The sequence below is a fragment of the Chelonia mydas genome, chromosome 3 (assembly GCF_015237465.2).
Source record: "Chelonia mydas isolate rCheMyd1 chromosome 3, rCheMyd1.pri.v2, whole genome shotgun sequence".
NCBI lineage: Eukaryota > Metazoa > Chordata > Testudines > Cheloniidae > Chelonia > Chelonia mydas.
In genome coordinates this window covers 105,923,617-105,945,069 of record NC_057851.1, presented here as the reverse complement: position 1 = coordinate 105,945,069, position 21,453 = coordinate 105,923,617, and the positions used below count along the sequence as shown (strand labels likewise).

Sequence of the window (21,453 nt, the reverse complement as noted above, 5' to 3'; positions counted from 1 at the left end):
TGTACTTTTCCACACTAGTTGTCCTATTTTCAGTAGCCTTTCTGGCCAAGAAAGAGATGTTCTTTACCTGAGGCCAACCTGGATTCCTCTTTTCATGCTATTAACTAGGCAATAATCCCATGGCCATTGTGTTTACTGAAGATGGAACCTTGTCCATAATCAGCAGAGTGGCATAAAGCAAGGTTTAAAATAGCTACTTTTCTTCCCTGTGAGATGTTACAACTTCCTTTCCCATCCCAAAATAAGAAGCAATGTCCTCAATAGGTTTTAAGTCACAGGAAAGTTAGAGTGTGAAAGCAAAGGAGTGTGCAAAAATGAGTGAACAATTATCCACCAATTCATAACCAAGACTCAAACTGGAAGCACCTTGTTGGCAAGAGTGGAAGTTCACTGACTATTTTGTATGAGTAGAAATGACTCAGCATCAATATAGTGGAGACTAGTTTTTATAATCCACACTAATGCACTCAGGATATTGTATGCAGAGTTAAACTATGAACCGAACAGACACTGCCATGCAGAAAACTGTAGTTCTTAACACCTGTATGTATATAATTGTCTCTCACAAACTAACAAGAGTATATTGGTGCAATACTTTTGAGGGGATACAGTGTGTTTAGTTGAGGGGGTGGGGGGGAGAGAGAAGGGGACATTACCAATATTTTACTTAAAACATATATTCTGCCATTATACATTTTACTGTGTTTTTCTGAGACAGTTCTTCAAAATTTTGAGCCAAGTACATTTAGTAAATGCTAAAAGCCCTGAAACAAAACATGGCATCTAGAACTGAAATTTGATTTCTATTGGAATTTTTGAAAATTATTTCTACCTTGGAAAAGCGAGCATTTATCCATTTTGTAAAGGTCTTCTTCTGTACATCATTGTGTTCATCTAGAGAGAAAAGAGGGGAGGGAGAAAGAATGAGTGAACATTTATTCTTTAAATTCCCCAAATAAGAATACCTCAATCTTGGGGTGTCAGAGATAGCATTTCAAAATAAACAATCCCAGCCTCACTGTGAAGAACTTGCTGGCTACTTTGCAGATAGAATTGCTCAGATTCAGACCAAACCTCCTGCATCCAGGGTAGAGGGCAATGTCATGACTGCAAGACAGCAACTGTGGAATCTATTGTGTTCACGTTACAGCCAGTGACAGTTTATTTCTGGAAGTGGTGGGGGCACTCTGGGCCTCTACATATGCATTTAACATTCAACTACCTGAAAGGGGGTTCAAAAGAGGATGGCTCTAGACTGTTCTCAGTGGTAGCTGATGACAGAACAAGGAGTAATGGTCTCAAGTTGTAGTGGGCGAGATTTAGGTTGGATATTAGGAAAAACTTTCACTAGGAGGGTGGTGAAAAGCTGGAACACATTACCTAGGGAGGTGGTGCAATCTCCTTCCTTAGAAGTTTTTAAGGTCAGGCTTGACAAAGTCCTGGCTGGGATGATTTAATTGAGGATCGGTCCTGCTTTGAGCAGGGGGTTGGACTAGATGACCTCCTGAGGTCCCTTCCAACCCTGATATTCTATGATTCACATCCCTCCTGGCTGCTAAAAACCAAGTGAGACAGTGGGCTCTTTGCTGGTGGAGCCTGTCAACACCTTGTTACCTGATAGCGTGTTACCAAGGAGGCATTGGTGAGGCCCTTACTCTATTATTAAAACTCTTGGTGCTGCTAATCTCATTGATCTCCTAGTTTGGGGGAAATGATAATAGAGAAGGCTATGGCAATATTCACAGTATTCAGACTTCCTTAACCATAGGCCTGGATTAGAACCCGTGTGGGTGACACTGGATGATCCCCTCTTGGCAATCGAATAGGCAATTCACCCACACTGATTTTAAACTCTGTCAGTTGCTTTCGATATAGCCGATCATGGAGTTGCTATTGTATTGACAAGGTTTCAGGCCTTAAACGAAAGCAGATGGACCTCTGAAGTGGTTCACTCCTTTTAATATGGAAGGACCCAGGTGGTCATTATGAACTATTGTACACCCAGCCCAAGAACCCCTCAGAATAGAGGACAGCATGATTCTACTCTGTCCACTTCTTGTTCAACATGCATATGTAGCTGGTGGTATACTGTCTGCAACATCCATTGAAGTGAGCTGTAGCTCACGAAAACTTATGCTCAAATAAATTGGTTAGTCTTTAAGGTGCCACTAGTACTCCTTTTCTTTTTGCCTGCAATAAGTAGACGATACCATCTGGAACAAATGCAGTGGAACAAATGACCCAATATCTATTGGATAAGACATGGACAGGAACCTGTGTAAATCATGATTTCACCGAAGGTATGGAAATCATGAAAGTGCCCCAAGCCACGATCTTGTACATATTTTCTTCCTTGAAATTGATTAAATGTATTTGTAATATTCATTCCATGCAAACTCCATGAAATTCAATCCTCTACTGTTGTGAATTTTTCTTTTAAAAAAAAAACAAAACACATGATTTGCACAGGGCCCTCGTTGTGGGTGATGACTAGCAGCTAAAACTTAATCCAGCCAAGACAGAAATAAGGTTGTTGGGTAGGAGAAAATAAACCAGAAGAATTAGTAAAAATTACATCATCCTTCATTAGTTATGAAACAAGCTTGCAATTTAGGGATATTATGAGATTTAAAACTACCACAGGATGACTAGGTTGAAACCAGGTTAAAGCTATGTCAAAGAGTACCTTTTTTACCATCTGCCTTGTCGTTAGAGTCACCTTGTGTTTCAGATTCAGACTTTTTACACTTATCCATGTCTTTGTCACCACAAGTTCAGACTAAACACATTACTTTGAGCTACACGTTGAGCCTATTCAGAAGATTAAATTCATCCAAAGCATAGCAGCCTTTTAAATATAACAGTCTCACACTGGACACAGAACCCTGATGATGCAAAAACTGAACTGGCTGCCTATCAGCATCTGAATGGAGTTGAAGGTGTTGGTTTTGATCCATTAAAGCCTTAAATGTTTGGGGACCCAATTACTTAAAACACCATCCCCCTCCCCATGCCACACTGCAACAGTTCTGGTTAATACAGCCATTTGAAATGGCACTCCCAGGACATTACAGAGAAGAGGGAGCTGCCAGCCTGGCATTCTTCACCAGGGTCCCTTGACTCGAACACCTTTCCCCTATGATCCTCCAGGGCCCAGACATACTGAAAAAGCTTATCTATTTTTTCAGACATTTGCTAAGAGGACAGAATAAGGGTTGGATGAGGGTATTTATTAGTATGAGATAATTAAGTTTGGGGGCCGGAACTGATAGCGACTGTATGGGTTTAAGCATTTCGTATTAATTTTGGGGATTAATATGAATGGAAAGCCTTGTAGGGGTGCCCAGATTATCATCCCAGTGTTTAACACAAAAATAAATAGATAAATAATAGATGAGATGAAGACTGAAATACTGAGCATTATTTGCTAATCTCCATCCCCCTACCAAGACCCCATCAATATGCACGTAGAACGCATCTTTTCATGGGCTTGATCTGTCTCTTTGCATTCCTAAGCCTTTGAGAGAACCAACACCAGTAATTTAAACCAATATTTGAGGGTTTAGGTTAATTTAATTTGGTTACCATTGAAAAATAATAAAGCAGGTTTATTAATGTTTGCAAAAATAAAAGTCTCAATGATCATGTAAACCAACAATGATTAAGAAACAAATGAAACGGCATTTGCAGTAAACTGTGATCTGACCTTCACCACCACAACCCCATGCACACATTCCGACACCCCACCAGGAGTTTACAGTTAGTGTTACCCCAGAAAAGCTTTGCTCTATAGGTTTCCTCCCCCCCCAGTTTTCAGACCCAAGGGCTGAAGTACTATCTAGGCATTTATACCACATTCATCACTGCGGTATTTGGGGGCAAGGATTGTGTGGGCAACACAAGCGTCTGTCAATGCAAGCAACTAGACTAGCAGACTATTTCATTTCACTTTAAATGGGAACCTCTTATTTTTTCAGCTTCTGACAAAGTGACAAAAATACACGCTCTCACTCCAATCCTCTGTTTTAGGAATTTTCTACCTACCCATCAAGGAATTTATGTGACCCCATCAATTTAACAACTAAGCATTCCTGCAACACAAAAAAGTCACATTTACTTTACATTTTTCCAAAGCATCCTGCTCACTTTCAGAACCTGTGGATGTTACTTTCCCCTCCAGGCCACACTTCTATATTTGATTTATAAAGCTCCGAAATTAGCATTTTAGTAATTAGTGATTATAGTTAATGAGAGGTCGTGTCTACCGTTCATTTATATATCCCCAGGAAGAGAATTTCAGATCTGAAAGGCTGATGTACTATTAACTAGAGCAACACACACAATGCCCAATTAATTTTATGTGCTACCTGTCTGTAAAGGTAACTTCCAGAGACTGACATTATGACACAGACGACAAACTGTCTACGTTTGACCAAATAAAATATTACCATTCAGTGAAGCGTATGATACAATATAACACACACCTTCATGTGCATGACATTAACTTAAGATTTTTCAGGCATATGCCACTAAAATTCTCTCAAAAAAGACAGAAATAAGAAAACATTATGAACCAAAATTATGTTCTCAGTTACACATGCGCAACCCCAAAGTCAATGGGGTTGCATAATGACAGTACAGAATCTGGCACATAACTCACTCCATTATTACAGAAACCACTCCCTCGGTTAGTTTCTTACTTTTTAGCCCTGCCCTCAGTCATTTAATGACCTTTCCTTTGAACAGTTAGTTGCTGATCCCGCCTCCTAAGGGATGACATCACCCAGAAGCTCTCAACGGGGGGGTCTGCAGCCCCCCCCCCAGCCCTTTAGGGGGGCCACAGGGCCCCATGGCTGAAACCCAGAGTCCTGAGCCACAGTACCCCCGCTTATAGCCCTGTGGGGAGTTGCAGGGCTGAATTCTGGAGCCCCGACGCTCCAGGGGACACATGGAGAGCTGACACTCCTCGCCCCCCACCTCAAACTGCAGTGCCTTACCCAGAGAGGAGCAGTTCCACCCATACACCACCTCCTCTCCCTCCCTGCCCCCCGTCCCCTGCTGGGCCCTTGAGTGTTTATAACATTGGGGGGGGGGCGCGCCTCAGAAAGAAAAAGGTTGAAAACCCCTGCCATTAACAATAGTAAAAGACATTTTCAAACTCTCACAACAAAGAGAAAAGAAAAAAAGGATTTTCTAGCAGGTTGGTTGTTGTCTCTTGTACTATGTTCTGTAACAGGAGTATGTTTGTGTCACTGGACTGCACTCATAACAAATGGCTCTTGAGATCAAATGCCAGAGCTTCATTCTGGAGTTTAAACACCTACAGAACACACTGGCAGCTTTGCATATTCCTCCACCGCAAACATTACCCTTTCAGTTGATCAGGACCTTTTCATACTCCAGTTCTCTTCTAGTTTTCAGCTTTATGCCTCCTTTTTGTTCCTGAACACACTATTCATACTGATATACATATAGGAGGGGACCGCACTGAGTTGTGCTTTGCCCTTCGCTTAACCTCCGCTTCTAGTATTCACCTTTAAAGCCAGCCTTCTCCTTTTACCATTTACATTCACTTGAACTATACCGGATTTTTTATTGATTTATTTATTTTTTTAAGACAAAAGGTATTTGTTCAGGGATAGTTGGAAGAGCACATTTTTGTCATGAAAAGGGCACTGGGGAGGTTTTATGGGCCAGATCAAACAGTCCCACTGCTTTTTGTGTCAACCAGTCCAGCAAGAGTGAACGAGGGTCAACGTTCATCTAAGTCAGCCTTAAATTTGCCTTGCACCCTTTGTTTAAGCTTCTAATTTTCTACAAAGAAGGAATTTAGAAATAAAATAAGGAATTAGCCTCTGGGTTTTCAATTATGGTACTAGGAATGTAACAAAATTAGAAATGCCTATTCGTCTAGCCTTGGGGTAGGTACACTGTATTTATCATAAATATCTCCCCACATCACACCAGTATGAGTTTACAGAAGAAAGGGGAAAAGTGCTCAGTTTTTCTGGGCGGGAAAAGCAGTTAGCATTTGTAATGTATTAAGTGTACTTAAAAATAGAGATTTACTCACATATGTCATCATAAAATCTGTGTATGTATTATTTACAAAACCAAAACCACTTAAGTGTTTACTTCCAATTAATGGAGTAATACAAAAAAGTCAAAATAAAAATGCTGTCAGTACAGTAGGATTTCATACAGTGGCTAGCACAAGCAACCCTGATGCCGATCAGGGCCTCTAGCATTACCATAATATAATTACTAAATAATCATCTTAATGACAGTCACTGTTTAAAAAGATAAACTTAAGATTGTTAAGCAGATCCCCTCCCTTCTCAAATATGACCGACATTAACAGGAATCTGGGAGGAGTAACCTTTCACCTCCATATTGCAAGCCTGCATTTTGCCCAGGTCAATAATGACCACAAGTCTTACCACTTTCCGACGCTTTGGTTGTCCATGTGAAAGGAGTTGGGGGTCTCAGCCCAGGTCCTAATGTACAAGTATCTACATGCCAAAATTGGCATCCTTGTTGGCAGTATCATTAGAGAAGCCAAGAATCAGTTGAGGACGAACACTAACCCCCAACACTTTGAGGTGGTCAGTGCAGGTTGGGGTACAGAAAAATGGTTGGGGCATGACAGGAGGAGGCTGATAGGAAAGGAGGAAGTAATGGTGGATTGACAATCATTTAAATTTTTAAAAGGTCAGCCAGGACTATGGTTCTTTAATATCATGGGCCAAATCCCACCTCACAATGAAGACAAACTTTGGTTATTGACTTCAATGGGACCTGTGTCTGGCCCCTTATCTCTCCATAAAGCCTTGTCTATACTGGGAATTTGCCCCAAAATCCAGTTATCAGTGGCTAGCCACTGATGTACTTGCACTGGTTCACTCCACTACCGAAAAAAGAAAAGGAGTACTTGTGGCACCTTAGAGATTAACAAACCATCCCGATGAGTCGAAAGAATAGTAAATATGGCAGGCGACCAGCTTGGCTTAATGGTGAAATCCTAGCGGATCTTAAACATAAAAAAGAAGCTTACAAGAAGTGGAAGGTTGGACATATGACCAGGGAAGAGTATAAAAATATTGCTCGGGCATGTAGGAAAGATATCAGGAGGGCCAAATCGCACCTGGAGCTGCAGCTAGCAAGAGATGTCAAGAGTAACAAGAAGCGTTTCTTCAGGTATGTTGGCAACAAGAAGAAAGCCAAGGAAAGTGTGGGCCCCTTACTGAATGAGGGAGGCAACCTAGTGACAGAGGATGTGGAAAAAGCTAATGTACTCAATGCTTTTTTTGCCTCTGTTTTCACTAACAAGGTCAGCTCCCAGACTGCTGCGCTGGGCATCACAAAATGGGGAAGAGATGGCCAGCCCTCTGTGGAGATAGAGGTGGTTAGGGACTATTTAGAAAAGCTGGACGTGCACAAGTCCATGGGGCCGGACGAGTTGCATCCGAGAGTGCTGAAGGAATTGGCGGCTGTGATTGCAGAGCCCTTGGCCATTATCTTTGAAAACTCGTGGCAAACGGGGGAAGTCCCGGATGACTGGAAAAAGGCTAATGTAGTGCCAATCTTTAAAAAAGGGAAGAAGGAGGATCCTGGAAACTACAGGCGAGTCAGCCTCACCTCAGTCCCTGGAAAAATCATGAAGCAGGTCCTCAAAGAATCAATCCTGAAGCACTTGCATGAGAGGAAAGTGATCAGGAACAGTCAGCATAGATTCACCAAGGGAAGGTCATGCCTGACTAATCTAATCGCCTTTTATGATGAGATTACTGGTTCTGTGGATGAAGGGAAAGCAGTGGATGTATTGTTTCTTGACTTTAGCAAAGCTTTTGACACGGTCTCCCACAGTATTCTTGTCAGCAAGTTAAGGAAGTATGGGCTGGATGAATGCACTATAAGGTGGGTAGAAAGCTGGCTAGATTGTCGGGCTCAACGGGTAGTGATCAATGGCTCCATGTCTAGTTGGCAGCCGGTGTCAAGTGGAGTGCCCCAGGGGTCGGTCCTGGGGCCGGTTTTGTTCAATATCTTCATAAATGATCTGGAGGATGGTGTGGATTGCACTCTCAGCAAATTTGCGGATGATACTAAATTGGGAGGAGTGGTAGATATGCTGGAGGGGAGGGATAGGATACAGAAGGACCTAGACAAATTGGAGGATTGGGCCAAAAGAAATCTGATGAGGTTCAATAAGGATAAGTGCAGGGTCCTGCACTTAGGATGGAAGAATCCAATGCACCGCTACAGACTAGGGACCGAATGGCTAGGCAGCAGTTCTGCGGAAAAGGACCTAGGGGTGACAGTGGACGAGAAGCTGGATATGAGTCAGCAGTGTGCCCTTGTTGCCAAGAAGGCCAATGGCATTTTGGGATGTATAAGGAGGGGCATAGCGAGCAGATCGAGGGACGTGATCGTTCCCCTCTATTCGACACTGGTGAGGCCTCATCTGGAGTACTGTGTCCAGTTTTGGGCCCCACACTACAAGAAGGATGTGGATAAATTGGAGAGAGTCCAGCGAAGGGCAACAAAAATGATTAGGGGTCTAGAGCACATGACTTATGAGGAGAGGCTGAGGGAGCTGGGATTGTTTAGTCTGCAGAAGAGAAGAATGAGGGGGGATTTGATAGCTGCTTTCAACTATCTGAAAGGGGGTTCCAAAGAGGATGGCTCTAGACTGTTCTCAATGGTAGCAGATGACAGAACGAGGAGTAATGGTCTCAAGTTGCAATGGGGGAGGTTTAGATTGGATATTAGGAAAAACTTTTTCACTAAGAAGGTGGTGAAACACTGGAATGCGTTACCTAGGGAGGTGGTAGAATCTCCTTCCTTAGAGGTTTTTAAGGTCAGGCTTGACAAAGCCCTGGCTGGGATGATTTAACTGGGAATTGGTCCTGCTTCGAGCAGGGGGTTGGACTAGATGACCTTCTGGGGTCCCTTCCAACCCTGATATTCTATGATTCTATGAAATTTATTTGAGCATAAGCTTTCGTGAGCTACAGCTCACTTCATCGGATGCATGCAGTGGAAAATACAGTGTGGAGATTTTAGATACATAGAGAACATGAAACCATGGGTGTTACCATACACACTGTAACGAGAGTGATGGTAACACCCATTGTTTCATGTTCTCTGTGTATCTAAAGTCTCCCCACTGTATTTTCCACTGCATGCATCCGATGAAGTGAGCTGTAGCTCACGAAAGCTTATGCTCAAATAAATTTATTCGTCTCTAAGGTGCCACAAGTACTCTTTTTCTTTTTGCGGATACAGACTAACACGGCTGCCACTCTACTACTGAAGTAAGGCAAAACTAAAAGGTAGGGTAATAACTCCACCAGCGCAAGTAACGATGGTGCCTGTCTGCACTGGGGCTTGCACCAACACAGCTACATCAATGACTGTAATAGTGGTAAAACTCCAGCATAGGCAAGACAAAGGAATACAAGATACAGCCTCTTTAAAAAAAAATTACACCTCACTTAACTATTTCTTGGGATAGATGACATCAGAAACAAAACACCGAAGAGGAGGAATCGAGGACCCTGTCACTCTCATGAGAGTATGCTGCAAGTCTCTGAGCTAACAGTATTTGCTTGACAAAATACAAAGCTCACCTGGAAACTGGTGTCCCAGCTGCTAAAGAGATACTAAAATAGCTAAAATAAAATAAATAAATAAATAAATAAAATAGCTATGCATCCGATGAAGTGAGCTGTAGCTCACGAAAGCTCATGCTCAAATAAACTGGTTAGTCTCTAAGGTGCCACAAGTACTCCTTTTCTTTTTACGAATACAGACTAACACGGCTGTTACTCTGAAACTAAAATAGCTGTTTTCATACCTCCCAGCTAAAATATTCTGACATGCCATGTTGCCAGTCTCCACACATAAAAATGAAATTTAAAAAGAAACTTGAGAGTGCAAGGCTCACAGACACATCAATGATACTGTGACATCAGACAATAGGCCCTTTTCAGACACCTACACATATCAGTCAGTTACTGCACTGTTTTTACATAATGACAATGCAGAACTAAAAATGCCAGGCACAGTGTCATAACACCTACAAAGTACCTACTGTAGGTGGCAGTCTATGGTTAGGAATCCAGGGTTGTTCTGTTGACTCATATAGGGCCTGATGCTAAAATCCTGCATTACGATTACAGATCGTTAAATAGGTACAAAGAGGAGCAGAGAGAGCAAACAGGAGACACAGATGAAGGTTAGAGTAGAAGGAAGGTCCAGTGGTTAGGGCACTAGACTAAGACTTGGGAGAGCTGGGATAAAGTTGTTGATCACAGACTTCCTGTGTGATCTTGAGCAAGTCACCTGACCCTCTCAGTGCTGAAGCGAGACTGGGCAAATTAACTGGCTATAGAGATATGAGAAAGATAACTATGAACTAGATTTGCATAACAGAGTAGGTATTTGCATTTCAGATGGCGGTTACATTATAATTGATTTCCACATATTCATGTGCTCCCATTTTCCCTTTTTAATCTCTCTAACCTAGGAATTATTTGGCTCACTTGCATTCATGGAGGTGACTCACCAGTTTTAACATCAGAAGTGATGATTATAATCACCTAGTCTAATCTCCCGCATAACACAAGCCATAAAATTTCACCAAGTAACTCCCACATAAAGGCCATCTGTGTACCAGAATGAGAAGACATCCAATGGATGTTGATTCAGAGCTGAGAAAAATATAGCAGTAGAGATATTGTTAAGGGGTAGAGGAAGGCCAGGCAGGCAAATGAGGACTATAATTTGCAGATGTATCTCAACTATCAGTTTTTCACCTGGACATCTTACGATCAATTATGGCAACAAAAATTATTACAAATCCAGTGGACAATATCATGAACAACCAAATGATCCAGGCACTCAAGAGGCTGTTCAACATTTCAAGGGGGAAAAAGGACATGGGAATCCACCCATCTCCAATTATTCTGCAATATTCTCTTACCATCTTTACTACATCTTGTATTTTTTTAAAAAAGTAAATTTTGTAAAGGCTGTAACTGCTGACTTGTAAAACAGAATTGATACAAGGTGGAAGGAGACATTTTGGTATTCCATAGCAAAGGAGAAATTTCCTGCTTGAAAGAGGACTGCCGAGAAAGGCACAAGGCTAAATGTACAACAATGGGAGTCAAACAACTTGAACACCAGATTTAAGCAATAACTAAGTTTCAGGAGCATGGCAAGCAGTACTAGACTACTGTATGCGAAGAGGAAGCTACATCCTTCTTCCATTTAGCTTACCATAGAAGCCAACATGCATGGGTTCATTTCAGGATTTTACAACTAGGATTGAGAGTCTTAAGCAGCAAATCACCATACATTTTGTTCACAATGCTGGGATTAAGATAAAACTGACCAACTTTGAGTTCTGAATTAAAAGCAAGCAATTAATTAGGAAAATTAGTCTACTATCCCAGTTGGAATGCAACGACAGGAGAGATTCAAATTCTTGGATCACACCGATCACTCGTGGCATAAAACTCACTAGTTTAGTTCAGAAGAGATTATACTCAAACTAGAAAGGGTCCAAAGAGGGCTCGCTATTTTTAAAAGTGTCCCAATTGTCAATTTATAATTCATTTGTGAACCCACAGCCAATTTATATTTATTGTTGCAAATCTTGATGTATGTGGGAGAACTGTTGATGGTAAAGAACTTTAATTTAGCATGAAAGACTAGAGAAAACTTTCCTGAATAGTAATGCGTGTTAAATATCCAAGGAGAAACACTATCACACAACTGACATTTAATCGTTACAAATCAGATCAGAATACCAGTGATAAAACAACCTACACTCTGTCTAGAACTTAATTATTTCCTGTGTGCCTCAGAGACAAAAAAAGTTTCGCAAGAAAACGTCATGCAGCAAATATTAGGGAACACTTCAAACAAAAAAAAAATGCATTCTTCCCACCTGCGAAGATACTCATGTTGACAAGGGTATTTCAGTAAGATAAAAGGAAAGAAGGTGAAGTTGTTATGTACACTACGGATAATTCAGAAGTAAAAAAAGATGTCACGCAGGTTAAACCTGCTCCAGTATAGGTTAGCATGGATAACGTTTAGCGTAATGGTACAGAGGTAAAATGTTAGTGTAATACTAAAAGCCATGCAACTATTTGTATCCCTCCGCTGAACTCTTTAGTAACAGCCTAATCCTGCAAAGTGGCTGGCCTCTCCTGAGTGGTGACTTTATCGAGTGTTGAGGGAACTCACAAGAAGTGCTGAGTACTTCACATGATTGGACCCTATCATCATAACTCTATGCCACCAACGACATCTCCCCTCCCCTCCTCCAGTCATGTGTGAACTTTATAATCACATTTGTGCTAAAGTCAGGGCACTAACTTTTCACACACAAACAAAAATAGACTCCAATAGATGAAAAAATTGAGGGGAGTGTAAAATAAAAATATTTAACTGTATTTAAATAAATTAATGATGCTTAGACATGCCTACAAAGAGAGTTAACTAAATACCGTACAACACAGGCACCGTAGCCACCATTCCAGTTTATTTCAGCAGATGACAAATTAACTAGGGTTATTTAAAAATAAATGGGATTTATACTAGGTTGTTAGGAAAGATTTATGAAGTAAGTTGCAACCTACTGTAGTGAGTCTGTTAAACTTGTTAAGTATAGGTATAGTTTTGCTATATTTGGTTGCCTCAAATTTCTGAAAATAGAGTAACAGATGTAAGCCAAGCAGGATATTTATTGGGTCATTTCCATAAAAGGTAATGGAAAACAAATTCTTTTATAAAGTAGTAATTAACCCACAGATTTAGAAAAGAAAACCGTAAAGAGTTTGTTTGTTTTTTTTAAGAGAAAATTGTGATAAGCCTCAAAATTAATTTTAATTTTTTTGCCACTTGAGTCACACTTCTCTAGATAAAGATAGAGATGGGATTTAAAGATTTTACTTCAAAATAATAAACTTCATAAATGTCAAACACAACAGTAACAATAATAAATGATTGGTTTTCCTTAGAACTTTCATCTGAACACCTCAAAGCATGCTATAAACATTTAGGCAAGCATCACTACTCATCTGAAGTTGGTATTATGATCACTTTCCCATTGGCCAAGTTGATAAATCACTGGGTTAAGAGATTTGCCCAAGGTCATACAGCCAGTCAGTATGAGATACAGGAACAGAACCTGGGGAGTCCAGCCTGCCAGTCCTCTTAGGTTTTTAGGGATATTTTCTAGAAAACATACATATTGTGCTGTTGGGTTCCCAAAAGCCCTTTGATTCCCATTTAACTAACTGTAAATGGGAACTCCTGTAGCACTTTACAAGATCAGAGAACCCTGTACACCGACCATATCACAAATAAAAAAAGACCCAGTGAGCCAGAGAAGCATGACAGAACAACGCATTCCCTCCCCCCCCGGCCTCATCCCTATCCACTAAAACAAAATCGGAACTACTCTCATTCACTGGCAAATCATCTTTCTTTCTTTTTATTAAGCTACAAATGTTACTTATTGAGATCCCAGATTTTCATTCCATTGTCATGTGTGGCTGACACCAGTTCTTATTCACCAAATGACATTTCTCTGGGATTCCTCTCACAAAAGGAGTGAAATAATGGACCCTTCCACTCGATCAGACAGGATATATTACTAAGAAATAACCTGCAAGATGTTTAAGTACTAATCAGCTCTGCTATAGGCAGTCTAAAATACACACAAAACAATACAATACAATTACCCTTACCAATCTTGAGAACCACGTCTCCAGTCTGATAGGACTCTCAATGCACTGAACCAATGAGACTGGAAAAAGAAACAAACCAGCAAACTTTCGATGCAAGCTACCCTTTAGCTCAATATGCTGTAAACCAGATCCTGTCACCAAACCCAGCAACAGAAGAAAGTCCAACTTCTAACTTAAAATGGTTTACATTCAAATGAATGGATTTTCACATGGCCACCTCACAGTTGATTTTTTTTCCCTTCTTTTGTCTTCCAAATACACCGTCAAGAAAGTAGCCAACACGATAGAAGAGTAAACATACAATTTACCAGTGTAAACTATACGCCTTAAAAGCCTCCTTAAACCTGCGAGAGGTAATTATTCACAAAATTTTAAGATCAAACAGGACCACTGTGATTGGCTAGTCTGATATCCTATAATACACAGGCCACAGGGCCGTTAATTCCTGACTGAACTAGACCATATCTTTTAGAAAAACATCCCATCTTGATTTAAAAATTGCCAGTGATGGAGCTTTCACCACAACCCTTGTTAAGTTGTTCCAATACTTAATTATCCTCACCATTAAATATTTGCACTAATAGAACCTCAGAGTTACGAACTGATCGGTCAACCACACGTCATTTGGAATTGCAAGAACGCAACTGGGCAGCAGCAGAGACAAAAAAAGAACATATAGGACACTACTGTGTTATAACGTAAACTACTACAAAAATAAAGGGAAAGTTTAAAAAAAGATTTAAACAAAGTAAGGAAACTGTTTCTGTGCTTGTTTCATTTAAATTAAGATGGTTAAAAGCAGCATTTTTCTTCTGCATATTAAAGTTTCAAAGCTGTATTAAGTCAATATTCAGTTGTAAACTTTCAAAAGAACAACCATAATGTTTAGTTCAGTTATGAACAACCTCCATGGCCGAGGTGTTTGTAATTGAGGTTCTACTGTACCTTTGCCTGTACTGAAATGCAGATTATTTGCTTGTGCCAAGCTTATCAACCGACCCAGATCACTCTGAGTTTATAATCATCTTCATTATTTACCCCTCCCACAACGTTTGGGTCATCTGCAAACGTTATCAGTAAGGATTTTATGGTTTCTTCTAGGCCATTGATAAAAGAGCCTATGGCCAAGAACAGAACCCTGAGGAACTTGACTGGAAACACTCCCACTCAATGATTCCCCATTTACAGTCACATTTTGAAATACATCAACCAGTTTTAAATCCATTCAATGTGTGCAATGTTTATTTTGTATCTTAATCAAAATGTCGTGTGATACCGTCAAACACCTTACAGAAGTCAAAGTCTGTTACCTCAACGCTATTACCTGTATCAACCAAACTTGTGATCTCATGGGGGGCGGGGGGGGAAAAAGACATGCAGTTTGTTTGCCAAGAGGTATTTTTCCATAATCCATGTTGATTGCCATTAATAGTATTACCTTCCTTTAATCCTTTGAGTCCCGTATCAGCCATTCCATTATTCTACCTGGGATCAGCATCAAGGTGACACACCTATAATTACCCAGGTTGTTCTGTTTACCCCTTTTAAGAAAGAAAGGCATGAAGATTATTGTGGGACAAGTAGGTGACAGAGGCTAGCATTAGTGGGGCACAAGGCAATTAAAATCCCATTATTAGTTGAAAGAGACTGGGTGAAAAATCATTTCAATCCACACAATGCGTTAGGAAAGCCAGTACAAAAAACCCCACAAAAACAAGAAGTTATCAAAAGTATCCCTGCACACTATAGTTTGAGCCAAGAAACTTCTGAAGTGGGGGAAAGGAATCTACTTCCTTTGACAAAAAGGCATACTACCCTCTTTAGTAATGCTCTTTCACTTGCCTTGCTGCCAGGGAAAGGTGTTCTGCGCAGTCATGAGCAACGGGCCTTTGCACAATAACGTCGGACAACATAAAGCTTGAATGGTTGAACATATGCAAAAACTACCTTTCTGAACAGAAATATAGCAGATTTTTATCTAATATATTTCTTGATTGCTGCCATTTGAGGAGGAATGAGGCCAGTATAAATGGGGCATTGGAGTAAAATGCCATCTCTCATAGAAGGTCTCTTCTCCTGGCACCTGTTACAGAATTTTTGTTTCTTGCAGTTTGAACAGGATAACAGGCCTACGCATGGCTGGCCCTACAGAACTGGTTTTCAAACTTTTTGAGCTGAGCCTCCTCTCCCCCCACCCTTTAGAGTTACAATTTTTGGTTTTGCCCCTCAACTCAGACAAACAACAGTGGGTCTTGGCTCTCTCCCTAAGCCCCGCTGTGCTGAAGCCCGAGCCCCGCTACACTGGACTGAAGCCCAAGCCGCCTGGCGTCACCATGCCCCTCTAGAGGTAGTGTGCCCCACTGTATGAAAACTTCTACCCTATGTCCTAATTAAGCTCCCATTACCTTCAACAAAATAGTTGTCATGGAAGCCAATTTACCCCCTGAAGTTGAATACCCTGCCTGATTAACTGCCTTGACAGTTCATAAATTCAGTCCTACCTACTAAAGGAAAGCGTAACTATCTGGCATGCACCGAAACACGAGTTTTTATACAATTAACACTACCACTGAATATCAAATTGGTATGACCCATGTTATATACAGATAACCCTATGCTTTGTAGAGCTTATTGTAGCTCACCACAATAACTTCTTGCTAGTTATCAATGGTTCACTGTCAAACTGGGAGGATGTATGTAGAAGAGTCCCACAGCAGTCTGTCCTGGGTCCAGTACTAATCAATATTTTTATTAATTAACTGGATAATGGAGTGGAGAGTATGCTTGTAAAACTTGCAGATGACACCATTGTGAGCGGGGTTGCAAGCACTTTGGAGGACAGGATTAAAATTCAAAATGATCGTAATAAATTGAAGAATTGGTCTGAAATCAACAAGATGCAATTAAATAAAGACAAGTGCCAAGTACTACAATCAAAAAGGAAAAAATCAAATGCACAACTACAAAATGGAGAACAGCTGTAGTACTGCTGAAAAGGATCTGGGGGTTATAGTGGATCACATATTGAATATGAGCCAATGGAATGTGATGCCATTGCAAAAAAGCCTACTAACATTCGGGGGGTGGGGGGGGTATTAACAAGATTGTCATAGGCAAGACACAGGAGGTAACTGTCCTACTCTACTCAGCACTGGTAAGACCTCAGCTGGAGTACTGTGTCCAATTTCAGGTACCACACTTTCACAAAGATATGGACAAATTGGAGAGAATCCAGAGGAGAGCAACAAAAATGAGAGACAGTTTAGAAACCATGACCTAAGGAGGAAACATTAAATAACTGGGCATGGCAAGTCTTGAGAAAAGAAGAATGAGGGATCATCTGATAACAGTCTTCAGATATGTTAAGGACTATGATCAGTTGTTCATCTCCACAGAAAGTAGGACAAGCAGTAATGGGTTTAATCTGCAGCAAGGAAAATTTAGGTTAGATATTAGGAAAAACTTTCTAGCTATCAGGGTAGTTAAGCACTGGAATAGGGAGGCTGTAGAATCATCAACAGAGGTTTTTAAAAACAGGTTAGACAAAACTGTCAGCAATGGTCTAGGTACACTTGATCCTCCCTCGGTGCAGGAGGCTGGACTAGATGACCTCTCAAAGTCTCTTCCAGCCCTACATTCTATGATTCTATAAAATGTTCCCCAGGATAAACTATACCTAAACGGATTTCAGAGTAGCAGTCGTGTTAGTCTGTATTCGCAAAAAGAAAAGGAGTACTTGTGGCACCTTAGAGACTAATAAATTTATTTGAGCATAAGCTTTCGTGAGCTATAGCTCACTTCATCGGATGCATTCAGTGGAAAATACAGTGAGGAGATTTACATACATAGAGAACATAAAACAATGGGTGTTACCATACACACTTTAATGAGAGTGATCACTTAAGGTGAGCTATTACCAGCAAGAGAGTGTGGCCGGGGGGGGGGGGACGACGACACCGGACCTTTTGTAGTGATAATAAAGGTGGGCCATTTCCAGCAGTTGACAAGAACGTCTGAGGAACAGTGGGGGGTGGGCGGAAATAAACATGGGGAAATAGTTTACTTTGTGAAATGACCCATCCACTCCCAGTCTTTATTCTAAGCCTAAGTTAATTGTACCCAGTTTGCAAGACAGCCCCCCCAATCTGAAGCAAATACTCACCAGCAACCACACACCACACAACAGAACCACTAACCCAGGAACCTATCCTTGCAACAAAGTCCGTTGCCAACCGCATCCACATATCTATTCAGGGGACACCATCGTAGGGCCTAATCACATCAGCCACACTATCAGAGGCTCGTTCACCTGCACATCTACCAATGTGATATATGCCATCATGTGCCAGCAATGCCCCTCTGCCATGTACATTGGTCAAACTGGACAGTCTCTACGTAAAAGAATAAATGGACACAAATCAGACGTCAAGAATTATAACATTCAAAAACCAGTCGGAGAACACTTCAATCTCTTTGGTCACTCGATTACAGACCTAAAAGTGGCAATTCTTCAACAAAAAAACTTCAAAAACAGACTCCAACAAGAGACTGCTGAATTGGAATTAATTTGCAAACTGGATACAATTAATTTAGGCTTGAATAAAGACTGGAAGTGGATGTGTCATTACACAAAGTAAAACTATTTCCCCATGTTTATCCTCTCCTACCCCCCCCACTGTTTCTCAGGCGTTCTTGTTAACTGCTGGAAATGGCCCACCTTGATTATCACTACAAAAGGTTCCACACACCCCCCACCCCGGCTCTCCTGCTGGTAATAGCTCACCTTAAGTGATCACCCTTGTTACAGTAAAAATAAAAAGGAATTCTTGTGGCACCTTAGAGACTAACCAATTTATTTGAGCATAAGCTTTCGTGAGCTACAGCTCGCGAAATCAAACTAACACAGCTGCTACTCTGAAACCTCTCATGTTCTCTATTTATATAAATCTCCCCACTGTATTTTCCACTGAATGCATCCGATGAAGTGAGCTGTAGCTCACAAAAGCTTATGCTCAAATAAATTTGTCAGTCTCTAAGGTGCCACAAGTACTCCTTTTCTTTTTGTTTATACCTAAATGGAGTATCAAAAGAAATGAGAGAATACCGAAATGGAATTTGTAGTCAAAGGGAAGCCAATCCTAGACTGTCAGAGCATATCAGGACTTTCCAAAACTCCAAGCCAAGGGATTTCCGCAGACAGTTGCTCAGGTAAGTAATTGTGTACACATATTCCACACCCCATGCTTTACTTATTTTTTTAATGGGACTGTGGTAAAGACAAGTGAGTATGATCTGGATTTCAAACAAACACTGTTACTAAAGGTTTTTCTGATGGAACTGCAGCATTGGGAACATGGAAATCAGCATCCCGTTTTGTACACACAGAAAAAAAGGGTCATCTAATTAACGCAGAAGACTGGAAATGGGACAACTTTCCCACAGCTTCTGGTGACACGGTGTTTAAGTCAGTTAGATCCACAAAGACAATGCACATTGGAGAAATTTCCTGAGCAGTTTTAAAACTTCTTTAGAAATTTTAAAACCAGTTAGAACCATAGTGTGTTAAGGATGCCTGAAAAACTTCTAGTGAACCAGTCTGAAAACTAAGGGTATGTCTACACAGCTTGCAACAGTAAGTCTCCAACCTGAGTGGACAGACTCAGGTTTGAGGGTTTCGCACTACCATGCTAAAAACAGCTGTGTAGACATAGAAGCTCGGGCTGCTTCTGAAGCCTGGAGAGGGGGATAGGCTCCAGAGCTCAAGCCACAACTTCAAAGCTCTATCTACGCAGCTATTTTTAGTGCAATAGACGAGCCTGAGTCTGTTGACCCAGGTTAGGAGGCTCACTGCTGCAGGCTTCCACAGGCTGTGTAGGTGTGCCATTGGGTGACTAAAGTAAAAGCTGTCTTGAAACTAGTGCAGAAGAAAGAGAGAAAGAAAGACAGAAAGAGAGACCACATTAAATGGCCTAAAACTAGGTCCACACTTTCGCTTTAACTAGATATAAAACTGGATAGTACCATTTTAAAACTGGTTACAATGTTTCTCCAGTGGGGAGACAAGCTCTATGTACTTTGGCATGCACTGCTTTTAAAAATTAATACTAACTGCCTCACAGGAGCACTGTGAAGATCGTTCCCTAGAGTTCTGAGATAACTGAATGGAAGTGTAATACAACACATTAAAAGTTTCCCACCTCCCCAGCCCTTGCTGTGGATGCAGGATGTTCACCCTGAAATGCTGATGAACAACAATAGACGTCCATCAGGCGCAGTACTGGACTAAATTAACATGGTGATGGAATTCAAATAAACTGAAGGATCGCTGGACAATACCATCATTGTGGGTCACAAGTCTGCTCCTTTGACAGGGCTGGGGGAGGTTATGCGGTATCTGCATCTTTCCCTTTGAAGAGAATAAATCTAGTTGTAAGCAATGAGGATCAAAGACTCCTACTAAACATAATTAGAACTGAACTTGCTACTACTGGCTTCCCTCTTTGACAAGATAGAAATATGGTTTAAAAAATAGTTAATTTTTAAGGGTTGTGTCTTTATGAGAAATAGGTATGTCAGGAACTGCAGAATCAATATGTCAAGTTCTACACATGGCAAAAAGAGTCTGCAACAACACTGGTCATTATCTGCTTCCTCAGAATTGAGACAGGGTAATCTACAAGGCTAAAGAAATGAGGAACTGAAGTAAAAATCATTTATTCTGGGAAGTGCAGCTTTAAAAAAAAAGACCTAAAACACAAACCAAAAAAAACCTAAAACACAAAAAACCCTGCATTGTGCATAGTTTGCTAACTAAAATAAAACACTCTAAACCCTTTCGAAGATTAGCTTATTAAAACACTAGTAAACTACCCTCATGGTGAGGGAAAGCACTATACACTGGCTCGAGGCTCCAGAATACTCCAGTGGTTGATGTGACATCACAATACAGAGCAGCACACTGGAGAAGCTGACAGTGATCTGAGTAGTGCCTGAACACTGTTGAACTTTAAAACGTGTTCCCTCCTACTTAGGTAATTTACCTAACGATCCTTTCATCTGGGTACTGGAGCCATTCAGCACTCACACTGCTGAAGTTTATTACATTTTGACAATTCCTTTTGCAGTGAAGCAGAAAAGCTCTATACTAAAATATAGCAATGGGTACAAAAACTGTGTTTGCTTAAACATCATAAGACATACAGAGAGAACACCTGTGCTTCAAAAATGGGAAATACTATTAAGTGGAGTCCCTCAGGGGTCACTGAAGATTTACTTTTCTCTCTCTCACAGTGACTCTATAAACCAACAAGATGGAGAAACCTGCTAAAAATTAGTTAAATTCATTTTACACACATTTCCAGAAGCAGGGAGCAATAAATATAAAGTGATTTGTACACACTCTGGGCAGGCTACGAAATTCAATGGTTAAATAAAATAAATACATACCATACTTCTCATTGGCTGAAGTACATAAATAGAAGCATCAAATGAATAGAAATAAAACTAATAAAGCAAGAACATTATTATTTCTAAAGCACTAGAATATCACTACACATCTCTAGAGAAATGTCTCAAAATGCTAGCAATATGCTGCAACATCCCTGTATCATAACAGCCACAGGATGATCTGGTGAAACAATATTATTTGGCCAGTACAGACCTTGCTAGAAATACTCCTTAGTTTTGT

The 21,453-nt window shown here is 40.7% G+C and overlaps 1 protein-coding gene across 5 annotated transcripts in view; it reads right to left on the bottom strand.

The window, feature by feature from the left end:
* Positions 1–21,453, bottom strand: part of UTRN (utrophin) — a 594,587-nt gene that overhangs the window by 486,001 nt on the left and 87,133 nt on the right. For 4 of the 5 annotated variants that reach the window (XM_037894924.2, XM_043543078.1, XM_007056268.4 and 1 more), the window contains one exon: positions 833–894. In XM_037894924.2, coding sequence (XP_037750852.1) covers positions 833–894 — 62 coding nt within the window. Of the gene's footprint in view, positions 1–832; positions 895–15,204; positions 15,307–21,453 lie in introns of those variants that run through there. The other variant, XM_043543079.1, reaches the window with a different exon arrangement.